This window comes from Euprymna scolopes, chromosome 17, assembly GCF_053919585.1.
Source record: "Euprymna scolopes isolate OS-2025 chromosome 17, ASM5391958v1, whole genome shotgun sequence".
Lineage (NCBI taxonomy): Eukaryota > Metazoa > Mollusca > Cephalopoda > Sepiida > Sepiolidae > Euprymna > Euprymna scolopes.
The window spans coordinates 120,247,642-120,263,174 of NC_136498.1; the positions used below are offsets into that span (position 1 = coordinate 120,247,642).

Here is a 15,533-nt window from a genome sequence, read left to right on the forward strand (position 1 = left end):
GTAGGCAGACCGTTGGAGGTTTTTGGATTTCATTCTCCTCTCTTATACTATTAACACGTCTGGTGGATAGTATGCTATTAGGGTAGTTGTTACAACGGAGGGTATTCTCCAACCTGACCATTTCTTGGTGGTATGTAATGGTGTTGCTACTTATTGTCTCTGCTCGATGTTGTAAGCAGCGTGCGATTCCATGTTTGATACTGTATGGGTGATGGAAGTTTAGGTATTGTCCGATGAAGGTAGGCTTGCGATATACGGATGTCTTAAACCCATGCTCTGTGCGTGATATGAGTATATCAAGGAAGGCCAGTTGATTATCTTTTTCTTTCTCCATTGTGAACTGTATTGATGGTCTTATTGAGTTCACATGGTCTAGGAGAGCCTGGATGTCTTCCTGATGGGACCAGAGTATGAAGGTGTCATCAACGTATCTTAGCCACATGGTGGGCTTTAAGGGAGCTGAACCTAAGGCCATGTCTTCGAAGTATTCCATGTCTATGTTCGCCATCACTGGTGATAATGGCAAGCCCATAGCTAGTCCCATTCTGAAGTAGGTTGTTTCTATGCAGAATGTCAGCATTTCCATTAAGTTTGGCAATGGTACACATGTGCGCTCTTCTATGGAGAGGTCCGCAGCTAGTTTGTCTTGAATTACTGCTAGTGCCTCACTAGTTGGGACTTTAGTGAACAGGCTAACCACATCTAGGCTTACCATTTGGTTTGTACTGATGGGTGCTCCCTTGATCAGTTCCGTGAAGTGGGCAGAATTCAGTGGGGAGAATCAGCAACTATGTCCCAAAGCCTAGCTGGAGTCCGAACACGGTACCCCCGTAATAATAATAAAGGGTTGGATTCGAGACTCCTAACAAACGGTTCCCAAGTTCGATACAAAACACCTGACGAAGGCCGGAGGACAAAACGGCCGAAACGTTGTGACAATAACAACCAAGATGAGGAAGTCAGTCCGACAATCTCAATCAATAAAAACACCTCATCTCAAAAATACAGACAATTACTGTAACATGTTTATTCAGCTAAAAAAAAAAAAAAAAAAAAAAAAAAAAAAAAAAGTGTTTATGTATTCGAAAATTTAAAATGGCAGCCTACTCTCTCTTTGAGGCGGTAAGTTTGGGAAAATTAGTTATAAAAAAAAAACAAAAAAAAAAAGACAAAATACTGTTAGAAACTTGCTCAATATATGTTACCGTGACATAGGCCGACCGACATATATTCGGCGGGTTTTTAACAGTATTTTGACTGTTTTTTTTTATTTATAACTCCTTTTCCCAAACTTACCGTCTCCGTCCGAGAGAGAGTCGACCCCCATTTTGAATTTTCGAATACATCGGTAAACACTGTATGTTTTTCGAGCTGAATAAACATGTTACATTAAATATAAACACTAAAAACATGCAGTTAGTTAGAAAAGTAACTTATCTTGCCTTTGATAACATTTGTTATATATTTGTTTTGTGACAACTTTTTCGAATCTATGTGAATAGTAAAACAAACTCAAAAATTGATATAAACTTAATTTTTTTTAATAGCGTTTTTTCGAATTAATATATACTATATATAATCAGTTGAATTACCAAGAAAAAGAAACTTCGTAAACATTAATTAATTTTTAGAAGATTAAAATTCCATGATTTCAAAATGTTCCGTTACAACATAGATTTTTAATAGTTTAAATTTTTTTTTTAAATATTAAGTTTTTACATACACATTATTGCATTTTGTAGCCCTCCCCCCATTTTGTTTGTCTCTTTTTACCGAACAAAATATGGAAGCCCGTAGGTAACCAAATGAACACTCAGTAAAACCGTATTTCATATTTAATATACAAATGTTTATAATATTATTAATCGTTAAACTGTGTAAATCTTAAAACCTAACAAAATTATAACAAAGATTTATTATTAATTGCAGTTTGAAGAAGATAAACAGGTTTTAAAAAATCATTAAGTCGCTTCTGATTCTCCATAGTTCGAATAGTACACACAAATCTGACGTCACGGAAACATGCGGTCCAATCTTCACAATCGTTTGGCAGTCCCTACCTAACACTATTTGTTTTCCAGACCAAAACAACGTTTTAATGTAAGTAAAAATACTAAAAACTTATTCAGCTAGGTAGAAGAGTAACTTATCTTGCCTTTGATAACATTTGCTTTGGTATTTGTACAGTTTAATCAAGACATTAAAAAATGAAAATATCGAAAAAGATATTGTACGTATCCGTTTTGAACATAAGATCTCTGAAAAAAAAAAAAAAAAAAAAAGGGTTTGTATTACTGTACAGATTAGAAAAAGTTGTCAAAAAACAAATATATAACAAATAAATATTATCAAAGGCAAGATAAGTTACTTTTCTACCAAACTGGATACTTTCTTTTGCTTTTATTCAATGTAACATGTTTATTCAGCTCGAAAAACATGTGTTTACCGATGTATTCGAAAATTCAAAATGGCGCCCGACACTCTCTTTAACATGGTAAGTTTGGGAAAAGGTGTTATAAATAATAAATTAGACAAAATATTTTCCTGCTGACTACAATATGGTTGTGTTCAAGTCTGACGTAAATAAGTTCTTGATGAGCCGTTCTATATAAGTTATCAAATTTACCGAATTTTCATTACTAATGATTACTATATTGTCCAATGTCTACTGTACACTCTTTAACCCTCATCCTTGAGTGGCCTCTTGGCCTTGATAAGTGATGATGCCTATGTAAAAAAAATAAAAAATAAAACACCGAATATGTCAACTTATGTCACATGAGCGAATTTCTAAAAGTATTTTGTCTAGTTTATTATTTATAACTCCTTTTCCTGAACTTACCGTGTTAAAGAGAGTGTCGGGCGCCATTTTTCCAATACATCGGTAAACAATGTATGCTTTTCGAGCTGAATAAACATGTTACTTTGAATAAAAACACGAAAAATATATCCAGTTAGGTAGAAAAGTAACTTATCTTGCCTTTGATAACATTTGTTATATATTTGTTTTTTGACAACTTTTTCGAATCTATGTGTACAGTAATACAAACCCGAATTTTTTTTTTTTTTTTTTTTCGGAGAACTTCGTTCAATAACGGATACAACTTGTACAGTTTAATCAAGTACCTTTGCTTTATTTCTTTGGACCACTTTTTTCATACCAATGTGTATTGTAAAATAAACCCATTTTAGTTTCTATTGTCCATAAAAACATAACCATTTTTTTTTTCATTTTGTCTTAACTGAAAAAAAAAAAAAAAAAAAAAGAAAAAGTAGGAAACGAATTCCTGCTGTTAAATTCAACAAATAAAGGTTAATTACGGGTTCATAAAAATAGATTTATTAAAGTTTTTCCTTTTTTTTTTTTTTGTAAATATTTTAAAGGGTCCTATTTCTCCTCCCTTGGACTTTCCCATCAAATTCCCCCCCACAAAATCAAGTTTTTTCTCGTCATTTGACATTTCGTTTCAAATTATTCAGTCTCTGTAACTCCGAGCCGATAATGTTGTGGGAACTTACTGAGAACCTCCATCGTCGAATTGTACATGTCCATATCGAATGAATCAGTCTGTTCTTTGGAAAAAAGAATGTAATGGTTGCATTGGATGCTCTTCGGGGATGTGACGTCTCCAAGAACCTCGATCAAACCTCCAACATATTCGCTCAGTGGTTCCGACAAATTCACCCGGACTTCTCCATTGTCGCAAGTTTGCAACATGAAAGACGTTCCATTGCTATCGACGTTCCGGGCGTTGCCTAAAAGAACCACTTTTTTGCCTTGGAATTTGGACAGCATGCTGCCATTTATACGCGGAGCACCAGTCTGTGAAATGGACATGTTTAAGGATGTTGTCTTTTTTTGTATAAAGTCCTCGATTTCAATAAAAGGTAGAAGAAAGTGAGAGTGAATGAAAAATTGACTTACAATTTAGAAAATGGCGCCAACTTTCAGCGTTATCTCCCCTTGAAAGAGCTCTTTTTTAGTATTTGCAGTATAGTATCAGCAAGTCTATTATTATACAAGACATTTCGGTGCAAGTCAACCTAAAAATACAGAAAAAAATTCAGAAAAATCTTTATGTACGTACCCGTTAGAGAACGAAAATGTCAGATTCCAAAATTGACGTAAATGATCAAGAATTTTTTTTAAGGTTTTACGGAAGTCTGGACGGTCCCAGATTCGGCCGTGTCCCGTGTACACCTGTGTCAAAAACAAATAAACAAATTGGCATGAAATGTGAAACTTTTGTACACGATTTTTTGTACGTATATTTAACAAAAAATGGTACTTGTGCAGTTTAGTCAAGACATTAAAAAAATGAAAACATCGAAAAAAGTTTAAATTGTATGTATCCGTTATGGGACGAAGTTCTCTGAAAAAAACTTCACTTAATTTCATCAAGTAGTTTTTTTGTTTTTTTTTACAGCGAAAAAACAATTTTGGTACTCCTTGGGCGTTAAGTTCCATGGCAACCAGCAGAAAAATTTAACAAGTAAATGTTTACTTTAACTACAACAGAACAACGCCGACCAATAAATTTTTTTTTTTTTTTTTTAATAGGTTTTCAGGGTTGCTGACAACGAATCTGATATTCAAACCCGTCGCAAATTTACCGTTTGCATGGTATTAACCCCTGAACCCTCGCACTATTTTGTGCCATCGTTTATGCTATTCTTACATGATGCGTTCGCGCAGGTTACTTGTCACATCGCGGAATATTTTTTTAGCAGACATTTAAAATAACAGGAAAGTTTTCAAAAACAAAATGTAGTTCATTTTTCTGTGTTACGTAGTTTTTGATACTTTTTTAATCGATCTAAAAAAATTAAGTTTTCACGAGCGATTTACAAAAACATTTTTATTTTTGTTTTGTTTGTTTTTTCGAGCAGAAGAACTGTTTAATTTTTCACAAAAATTTTGTTTACATGAGGGGGGGGGCGATGAAGTTCTTCTGCTCGGTGTATGTCGGCGCGTTACTTGCGGAAAAACGGTAAATTAAACTGCAGAAGTAGTAAGCACCTGTTAAATATTGTACGAGTTAAAAAATAAAAAACGAAAAATAAAAATGCTTTTGTAGACCGCTCGTGAAAACTTAATTTTTTTTAGATCAATTAAAAAAGCATAAAAAAACTACGTAACACAGAAAAATGAACCACATTTTGTTTTTGAAAACTTTCTTATTTTAAATGTCTGCTAAAAAATTCTTCCGCGATGTGACAAGTCACCTTACAACGCGCGTCCATGCGCAAACGCATCATGTAAGAATAAACGATGGCGATGAGTTGGCACAAAATAGTGCAAGGGTTCAGGGGTTAATACCATGCAAACAGTAAATTTACGACGGGTTTGAACATCAGATTCGTTGTAAGCGACCCTGAAAACCTATAAAAAAAACAAATTTCATTGGTTGGTGTTCTGTTGTAGTTAAAGTAAACATTTACACATTAAACATTAATTTTCTGCTGGTCGCCATGGAACTCAACGCCCAAGGAGTACCCAATTTTTTATGATACCGAGAAAAATGTTCAATTTTTAGGAAGAAAAGCTAGTATTAGAGATGGGGAGGGGTGTCAGCGCTTTAACTGGAATTATCTCCCTTTGGCATTTCTAAAATTCAAACAAATTTCTTTTAAATCCAAGATGGCTGCCTTCAACGCGCTCTCATAAAAACGTGTTTTTCCGCTGTAAAAAAAACAAAAAAAACTACTTGATGAAATTAAGTGAAATTTTTTTTTCAGAGAACTTCGTTCTATAACGGATACATACAATTAAAATTTTTTTCGATATTTTAATTTTTTAATGTCTTGACTAAAGTGTATAAGTGCCCAAAAAATAAGTAATACATTTTGCATAAAATAATAAAATGCGTTTTGTTTTTGTCTTTTTTTTTACATTAAGTCCACCTCCACAATTTTCTTTAAAATGATGACTTCAATTGGTTTTCGAATGCTGAATACGAAAATCACATTTAAATTTTGCGTAGACAAGTAGTTATCGAGATATAAAGACCTGTATTGTGCAGTGTAATTCTTTGGCGGGCATGTTTTTACACGCGATAAACAAGTATAATTCGCAGAGAAACCAACTTGGTTATCGTGCGCACACGCATAAAAAATGGCCGCCAAATAATTACAGTGTATAATACAGGTCTTTGTATCTCAATAACTACTTGTCTCTGCAAAATTTTATTGCAATTTTTGTATTCAAAATAGTTGAAAACCTAGAAAAGTCGTCATTTTAAAGAAAATTGCGAAGATGGATCTGATGTAAAAATTTACCTAAAATGCTACCTACGTGTATCAGAATTTTTGTAGGAATTTTTGACACCCCCTAACACGAAACTGCGAATAAAATATAAAAAACTCGTAATTTCTCTTTTATTTTCTTTATGGATTATACTTCCAAAATAAATTATTAAAGTTGTATAAAAAGTAATAGAAATATTATTATTATTTTCTTTTTTTTAAACAGTAATGAGATTAATTGAATGTTACGAGTTCAGTATTTTTCAATTTTTAAACTTTAAAAATCTATCAAAATCTTTCTATTGATTCTATTTTTACGATATTTTCAGGGTCAATGTGGAATTTTATGCTCTTTCCAATAAACTGAATATAATATTTTAGACAAAGGTTTTTTTTTTTAATTCATTCCCCCCTATTTTGAAATGTCTATTAAAAAGTAAATAATTAATTTATGTGCCAAAGTTTTATATATCATAAATTGAAGATAAAAGATCAATAAAGAAAATATTCTAATTTAAAACAAAAAAAAAGAACAGTTTTTTGGAAATTTACTTGTAAAGTCAGAAGTTAAAAACCTTCTTTTTTTTAAACCACGTTGTTAGTATTTTTCTTTTTTATGAAACCTTGGTTTTTGCCCTTTAATTGAAAAAAAATTAGGGTTTGAATTATATTTTTCGAGTAGTTATAAGCTTGGAAAGACAGGGGGTCAAATTAATTCACGTCCCCATTTTGAAATGTCTATTAAAAAGTAAATAATTTATGTGCCAAAGTTTTATATATCACAAACTGAAGATAAAAGATCAATAAATAATATATTTTAATTTAAAACAAAAAAAAGAACATCTTTTTTTAAATTTACCTGTAAAGCCCGAACTTTAAAACCTTTTTTTTTTTTTTAAACCACATTGTTTGTATGGTTTTTTTTTTTCTTCTTTTAATGAAACCTTGATCCTTGCTCCTTTAATTGAAAAAAAAAATTAGGGTTTGAATTATATTTTTCGAGTAGTTATAAGCTTGGAAAGACAGGGGGGGTCGAATTATTCATATTCAATATATTTCACAAAGTTTCTGACACACCTACGTCTTACTGTTTATGTTACTTTTTAATAGAATACAATATTTTTTTTAATGATTTGAATCTGTTTAGTATTATAAAAAATACTAGCAAAGATACCCGCGCTTTGTTGTACGTAAAGTCCCGATTTTAACATTTGACTTTGACTTCGAAAAATAGTGTGCACCATTCCTAGATGAGGGACTATCATCATGTCAGGTTTGGTTATGATCGGTCCAATGGTGTGGGCTGTAGGAGAGTGTATATATATATATATATATATATATATATATATATATATATATATATATATATATATATATATAGGTTATGACCTTGACCTTTGACCTTAACCTTGAAAAATGGTGTGCACCATCCCTAGGTGGGAGAGTACTATCATGTCAGGTTTAGTCATGATCAGTCCAGTGGTTTGGGCTGTACGTGAGTTGTACGCACACACAAACGCTACTACTATTTTTTATATATAAATATTACTTTATTAAATACTAGCAGGTATACCTGGCGTTGCCCGGTATTAAATGTAACGTTAAATTTCTTTTAAAAAAATGAAGTAAAAAACCTACTTATCCTAACCATAACGAAGCTGTCATGTGAATGATTTGCACATGTGCAGTCGTAAAACAGTTGACAGACATAAAATTTCAATTACCAATTTTTCAATTTGGACCTCTTAGCAGCCCTTTTTTCTGGATGAAAACCGTTTAAAAGTTTTCCACATATATGAATACGCTGTCTACCAAATTTCAAGTCTGAAGATCAAAGACCCGTTGAGCATATAGGTTAAGAAGTGTCCTCTTTCTCACACACACAGTCTCACTTTCATACGTACATAGATAGACTAGCGAGGGGGGGGGGCGCCTTTGCCCTGTCGTAAAATACGGTTTAATATGATATTTTAATTTGTCCAGACTTCATATATATTATTATAAAGTCATGATTTCAAAAAAGAAAAAAAAATATTTTGGTGCCAGCAGCTAGAAACCGAAGCAAAATTGTAGTATTCAAAGCTGCTGACGCTACCACTGTACCATTTCTTTTTTAAATTTTTTTACATGCGTATCACCACTTATCAAGGCCCGTAAGCCACTCGGGGATAAGGGTTATTTTGTGTACAATAATCAATGGGATAACATCGTAGTAATAGTTGGTATTGGAGATTTGATAAAGTGTCTTACTTAAGGGGGCGATTAATCAGGAATTTGTTTATGTTGGACTTGAAGACGTCCAAGTTGTAGTCAGGTGGGAAACAGGCAAACGGAAGAGAATTCCACAGGCGTGCACTTCTCAGAAAAAAGCTATGTTCATGGAATCTGCGTTTTGATTTAGGCACAGATAAAGAGTGGGGAAAATTACTGACAGTGGTTTTAGCTAGACAGGTGTTTATCCTGAAGGATTGGCAAGGGGGGAGCAAAGATTGGAGCTCGAACGAGCACTTGCCATGGAAATAACGATAAAACAAAGACAGGCTCGCAATGTCTCTTCTGTGAGAGAGAGGTTGCAGGGAAGAGAAGAAAGCATCCCCCACTAAGCCACAAAGTCTATTTTGTACTTTGTCAAGGTAGGATAGGCTGTTTTTTGAAACTCCTGCCCAGATGTGGCAGCAGTACTCCATCTTTGGACGTACTTGGCTTTTATAGAGATTTCAGTAGTGAGATATCTTCTGGAACGGTAGAAGGACCTACCATTTTCCCAGCGGCCTGGGCAACAGACTTTATATACGTGTTCCATTTCAGATCAGGAGTAAAGGTCAAACCCAGAAGCTTGTCAAAACATGAAGCCTTCCCAAGACGAGAGCCATCCATTTCAATTGATGCTGGATGAGGAACAGAGTGTTGATGATGTAAAGTTAGGAGCTTGGTTTTAGATGCATTAAAAGTAACCGGCCATCTCTTCCCCCACTGAACCATGCACTCAAGATCAGAGGAGAGGGAATCAGAGAGAGCTTTGTCATTTACGGCCTTTGATGTGTTGCCGTAGATGGTCGTGTCATCAGCATAGATGTCGAATGAATTAAGTATGTGTTTTGGGAGATCATTGATGTAGATCAGGAAGAGAGTTGGGCCCAGGATGGACCCCTGGGGGACTCCAGCATTAATACTGTGGGCCTCTGATTGCTGCCCATCAACCACTACTCTTATGGACCTATCAGAGAGAAATGGTTTAATTATTGAGAAAACATTTCCAGTTATACCGTAGCTGGAAATCTTGTGAAGTAAGCCCTTATGCCAGACCTTATCGAAGGCTTTTGATATATCAAGAGCAATTGCCCTAGAAAGGAAGCCTTTGTCGAGAGATTCACTAATCCTATGGGATATAACTGTTAGCACATCAGCTGTAGATCTAGCAGAACGGAAACCATATTACATGTCACTAAGGAGGTTATTTCTGCTGAGGTGGTTGACTACTTCTTTATTTAATATGGATTCCAGTAACTTACTCATGACACACAAGAGACTTATTGGTCTGTACTGAGAGGGGGATAACTTATCACCTGAGTTCTTAAATACAGGGCATACTGACGAGGTTTTCCAGGATGTTGGAAACCACTTCTCCTTAAGGCAACGCTTAAACAGTTTTGTAAGTATGGGGCAAGTTCTGGTCAAAGCTTTTTCAACACTATAATTGGAATACCATCTGGGCCAGTTGCTTTACTGGAATCAAGGTTCTTGATTAGTTTGTCGACCTCGTGCACAGATATTTGTATGTTGGATAAGGTGTTGTCTGTTATAGGAGGAAATACGAGGAGTTGATGCCCTTCGTCGCAGAGGGTAGAGTTAGCTGCAAAGTTGTTGGCGAATAGTTTGGCCTTGTCTGATGCTGATGAGATGACCTCAGGTTCATTGATGATGGTTGGGATGGAACGCATGCATCTGTTCAGAATCCTGTTTGCTATTTGCCAAAACTGGTGGGAACCAAGCCGCTGCTCAGCTACTTTGGATTTCACGGACTGAGCATATAGCTCTCTTGCATTTTTATTACTCTTTTACAGTGGTTGCTGACAGTCCTGAAGGCAGCTTTAGTCTCAGTACATCTATTACGTTGGTTGCTATGGAAAAAGTGATTTCTGTGTGCAATGGCAGCAGCACATTCTGGGGAGAACCATGGCTGGCTGTTAGGTTTTTGTTGGAATTTTTTGGATGGTATGAATCGGTCTATGCCTACAATTAACCATTCAGTAAGGTCTGATACTATAGAGGATACCTCCTTTTTAAACATGGAATGCAGAGGTAGATCAGATATGAATGTACGGAAGCTATCCCAGCCAGCCATAGAGTATCGATATACAGTACGGTGGAGAGGTACATCTGAAGACTTATTAAATTTTATTTTTTATCTTAACTGATACAACTGTGTGATCGGAGGATCCCAGGGGAGATAGAACGGAACATGAACATAGCTCAATGGAAGTTGTGAGAAAAAGGTCTATAAGGCTTGCATACTGACCAGTAGTATCGGGCACACGGGTGGGTTCATGAACAATCTGAGTTAGCTCATAGGCAATGGCAAAATCATGACAGAACCTCTCCTCATCATCTGTCTTATTTGAGTGGGTCAGCCATTCCACATTATGGACATTGAAGTCACCGCAAATGTGAATGGTAGCCGAAGGATGAGCAGACAGGATGAGGTCAATTTGCGCAGATATACTCTTAAGGACAGTAACCCCGCTGTTGTGGGGGCGATAGAGAGCAAATATGAATGCGGTGGTGTAAGCAAGTGCAACCCGGAAGCACATATAAGGTAAATTAGGGTCTTCTCTGGAGATATCTCTACCACACAGGAAGCCATCTTTAATGTAGGCGCATATTCCATGCCATGGCGATCTTGGGGATCACATTTAGATGTTAAGTTAGAGTATCCTTTTATTATGAACTCATCTAGGGAAGTGGTCGGCCCTATGCCAGTTTCCCTTAGAAAGAGTAAGCCTGGCTTCGTCTCCTGTAATTGGGTTTCAACCTCTGGAAGGTTGGAACGTAGACCCCTGATGTTGGAGAAGGAGACATGATAGTAGGGGTCTACGTTGGAGGATGGGGTTCTAGGCTTATTCGTGTTTTTTTTTTGAGATATTTTATGTTGAGTTTTTGGGGTTTGTGGAACAGGTCGACAGACTTGGTTAGAGTAAGACAGAGAGGGAAAGTAAGAGAGAGAAAGAGAGGATTTTTTTTTTTTTTTGTAGCACATGATAAGGTAAAGCCGTAGCAATTACCCACTAATATGGCATCGAGAAGCCCCACTAGAAACTACTGCATGGTCCAGAATCTATTCACCAAATGGCAATACAGCAGCCACAGTACTTTACACCTGCTGATAGGACAGCCTCCTTAGTGGTTAACCAAGGTTTGGGACCCTGACTATCAGGAGGATAACGTCAGCCCGGATAAAATGTTTACCTCCAGCACCCTTACTAGTGACATGGCCACAAGGATAGACATAGAAACAGAAAAATTTCCGACATCTCAGGCTACTGTTCACAAAGTATTACCGACCTGGAAAGCAGCTTTTTCTTCACCCTTTGTCAGAAAAATCACTCATTGAAAATGAGGACTGAGGGACAAAAAAGGAGAAGCGAGAGTTACTGGAGTTGCCGATAACACAACCACAGTGTATTATCTACTCTCCATTAAAAAAAAAAAAAAAAAATAAAAAAATTTAAATAAATAAATAGGGAAAAATAAAAATAAAATAAAAATGTAAGGACTTATTAATATCTACTTAATATAAGACCGTTACTCCGTTCTCAGTTTAGGAGAATATTTGAAAAAAATCTTCCCCCACATAATTATGCGTAAATATTTTCTTTTTTTTTTCTTTTTGGCTTTATCTAACCTCGATAGAGAATGATTTGAGCATTCGAGCTTTACCTTTATAAGATACCGTAATGGAACTTTCAATTTGTGAGGTCGGGTGTAACCATTGTTACACGCATATAAATAGATTAAAAATAAACTAAGATGAATGTACAAAATGTATAACGATTTTGTTTTCAATTTTGACCCATTTTTGACTTCTTAAAAACTATTTTAACCGGCTCTGAGACCCATAAAAGAACAGTCCATAAAAAATCCAATTATTTAAGGCCCTTACCACCACTCTACGACTTTTAGTTTTGGAAGCGATAGTTTGAAGATATGGAGACAGACAGACAGACAGACATAGTGAGTTTTATAAATTAGATTTCGTGATTTCTTTATATTTATTAGAAAAATAGAATACAATTCGTTTTTTATTATTTTAATAGTTTGGGTCTGTTTTAATATTAGGTTGATGCAAAAATAATGTTTTTTGATGTTCAACTTCAAAAGATCATAACTCTTTTCATAATAAACTTTATTAAGCGAAATAAGAAGCATTAGAACCAACACATTTTTGCCAACAAGAAACAAGTTTATTCATCCCATTAGCATAGAAATCCGGAGTTCTGGAAACGATGAAGTCATTGAAGGCCGATTTGGCGTTATCTCAGCTTTTGAAGCATTTTTTGTGCAGAAAGTTCTCAAGATGCTTGAAAAAGTGATAATCGGAGGGTGAGAGGTCTGGTGAATATGGCGGATGAGGCAGAGTTTCGTAGTCCAATTCGTTCAATTTCTGCAAGGTCAGTTAAGTAATATGTGGGCGAGTGTTGTTATGGAGAAGAATTAGTCCCTTCATATTGACCAATCTCGGGCACATACGTTGGAGTTTCTGGTGCATTTCGTCAATTTGTCAGCAGTACTTCTCCACCATAATCGTTTCGCCCGGATTCAAGAAGCTGTGATGGATGAGACCGGCCGCAGACTACCAAACAGTCACCAAGTCACCATAACCTTTTTTTGGTGCAATTTCGGCTTCGAGAAATGTTGTGGAGCTCCAACCACTGTGCCAAACGTTGCCAGTTGTCGTAGAGGATCCACTTCTCATCACATGTCACAATCCGCTCGAGAAATAGGTCATTTTTGTTGTGCAGAAGAAGCGTAGAAGACAGCTCAAAATGACAATTTTTTGGATTATCCTTTAATTCATGGTCACCATTGCAAAATTTCTTCTGATGTGTTACCACATTTTGGCCAACTTATCCTCTGGCCTTCTTCAGGTGATTAACCGCAATGGGATAGGAATGCTGAGTCTTGTAACTGTATTCCCAGTAATTACTGCCTTCCATAGTTGTTGTCGTCTCACCACGTTTTGGCCAACTAATCCTCTGGCCTGCTTTGGGTAGGATTGAAACCGCTATCTTCAGATAATGCTCACCTGGAACTGTAGAGACTCAATACCTCTATCCACAGTATCAATTCTACCAAAAGCCAAAGCAGCGATTTTGATTTACTACACTTTCTCGAAAATAAAAAACTCCGAACGAGTAGTTGCCACCCTGACATAGAGTTAGTAGAAGAGTTGTCGTTAAATTGCTAAAAAACGCTAATATTTAATCACATTTTGTAGATATTTGCAAAATAAACATTTTAAAAAGTGATTTATTTAGTGGGTGACTGAGTTTGTTTTAGCAAAATTTAAGTTTTAACGATCCCAAAGAATTTAACGGTCCTTAACAAAATTATCGCATGAGAGTAAAAGAAAGGTGGGGGTGGGGGTGCTTATTTAGTATTACACTTATTTAAAAAAAAAATGTTTGGGCTCTAATCTATGGTTCCCCCCTTGCCAAAGTTTCACGAAAAAACACTTGACTAGCCACAACCACTATCAACAATTTTTCCCACTCTCTATCTGTGCCTAAATCTAAACGCATATCATGAACAAAGCTTCTTTCCTAGAACACTGTTCCACTGGCCTGCTTCCTGGCCGACTGCAATATGGTAGCCTTCAAGTCCAATGTAAACAAGTTCTTGTTGAGTCGTTCTCTTAAACAATCAAATTCTACCCAATTTATACCATTAACGTTAACTACATTACCAACTTATATTCATTAACCCCTATCCTCGAGTGGCCTTCGGGCCTTGATAAGTGGTTACTCAGTACTCGTTATGGAACGAAGATGTCATATTCCAAAATCACGTAAATGGATCAATTTTTTTTTTTTTTCAATTTTCACCCCAACAAGGCACAGTGCCACTTTGAAGTAGGGAGCTACTAGCGGGGACATAAGTTGCAGGGGCATTATGAAGGGAGATGGTAAGCAAGATGTTTGTTCACATTACACTTGAACTTCTGCATGTCAGTACAGTTGGAAAAGCAGAATCCCGGAAGAGAGTTCCAAAGTCTAACAGTTCTGGGGAAGAAATAGTAGTTTTTTTTATTTAAGAATATCAAATTTATATCAGTATTTTGTTTCATTTTCGAGTTTTAAGCGATGATCGAGTCTCACCAGATGAACGTCTCATATCAGCCATTCTCATTTATTTAACAACTCGGCACTGCCTGTGTTCCAAACTTAAAGACGCTTCAAAGTAAATAAACGCTATGTTAAATCACACATATAAAAACTTATCCAGGTAGGTAGGAGAGTAACTAATCATGCCTTTGGTAATATTTATTGGTAAAACTTGCGGAGTATGCGCTGTTGTTGTAAAGATAGAACAGAAATTTAAATTTCGTTCCATTTTAATCTTTTTTTTTTTTTTTTTAATTGTGCCCCTCCGAAAACGGAAGTAATCGAAAGAACAACATTCAACAATCCTACTTTTTACGTAAAAAAAAAAACGAAAGATTTTAAGATAAAATTTTATTAACAAAAACGAAATAATTTAATTTTGAAACGAAAAAAGTCAATTTGGTATACCTGTTTGTTATCTTGTACACATAAGTCCAATTCACGGTTCACATTGGAAATGTCGACTTTTATAGATTTTACGTTTACAATGAATAAACACTCGCAACCTCTTCATGTTAAGAACGGCTTTCGGAATAGACCCCCCAACCTCCCGATCTTAAGAACGGCTTTCGGAATAGACACCACTCACTCACTAACCTTGCCAGTATACTCGAAAACCTATAAAAATTGACATGTCGAACGTGAACGATGAGCTGGGCGTAATGTAAAAATGAACCAAATTTAAAACGGAACGAAATATAAATTTCCGCAAGTTTTACCTATTTATTTACAACACTTAAATTGGCCTTCGGGACAAGATCAAAGTGTAGTATCTGTTCTTCAGATGCTGCACTGCTGCAGTGCTCTGCAGTCTGCACTTCTATTTCTTGTTCTCTTTCGGTGGAGGAGAAATCCTTCACGACTGAGACAATTTTTATTTTTGTACCTTTCTCCACGTTAAAAAAC

At 35.7% G+C, this 15,533-nt stretch overlaps 1 protein-coding gene across 1 annotated transcript; it reads right to left on the minus strand.

Moving 5' to 3' along the window:
* Positions 1-2,619: 2,619 nt before the first annotated feature.
* Positions 2,620-4,725, minus strand: LOC145296937 (replication protein A 14 kDa subunit-like). Its single transcript, XM_080143141.1, has one exon. The coding sequence runs from the start codon at positions 3,836-3,838 to the stop codon at positions 3,473-3,475; it is 366 nt and encodes a 121-aa protein (XP_079999267.1). The 5' UTR covers positions 3,839-4,725; the 3' UTR covers positions 2,620-3,472.
* Between the last annotated feature and the right edge of the window lie 10,808 nt (positions 4,726-15,533).

Coding starts and splice junctions, on each gene's coding strand:
- LOC145296937 (XM_080143141.1), bottom strand. CDS start 3,838: ATGTCCATTTCACAGACTGGTGCTCCGCGTATAAATGGCAGCATGCTG.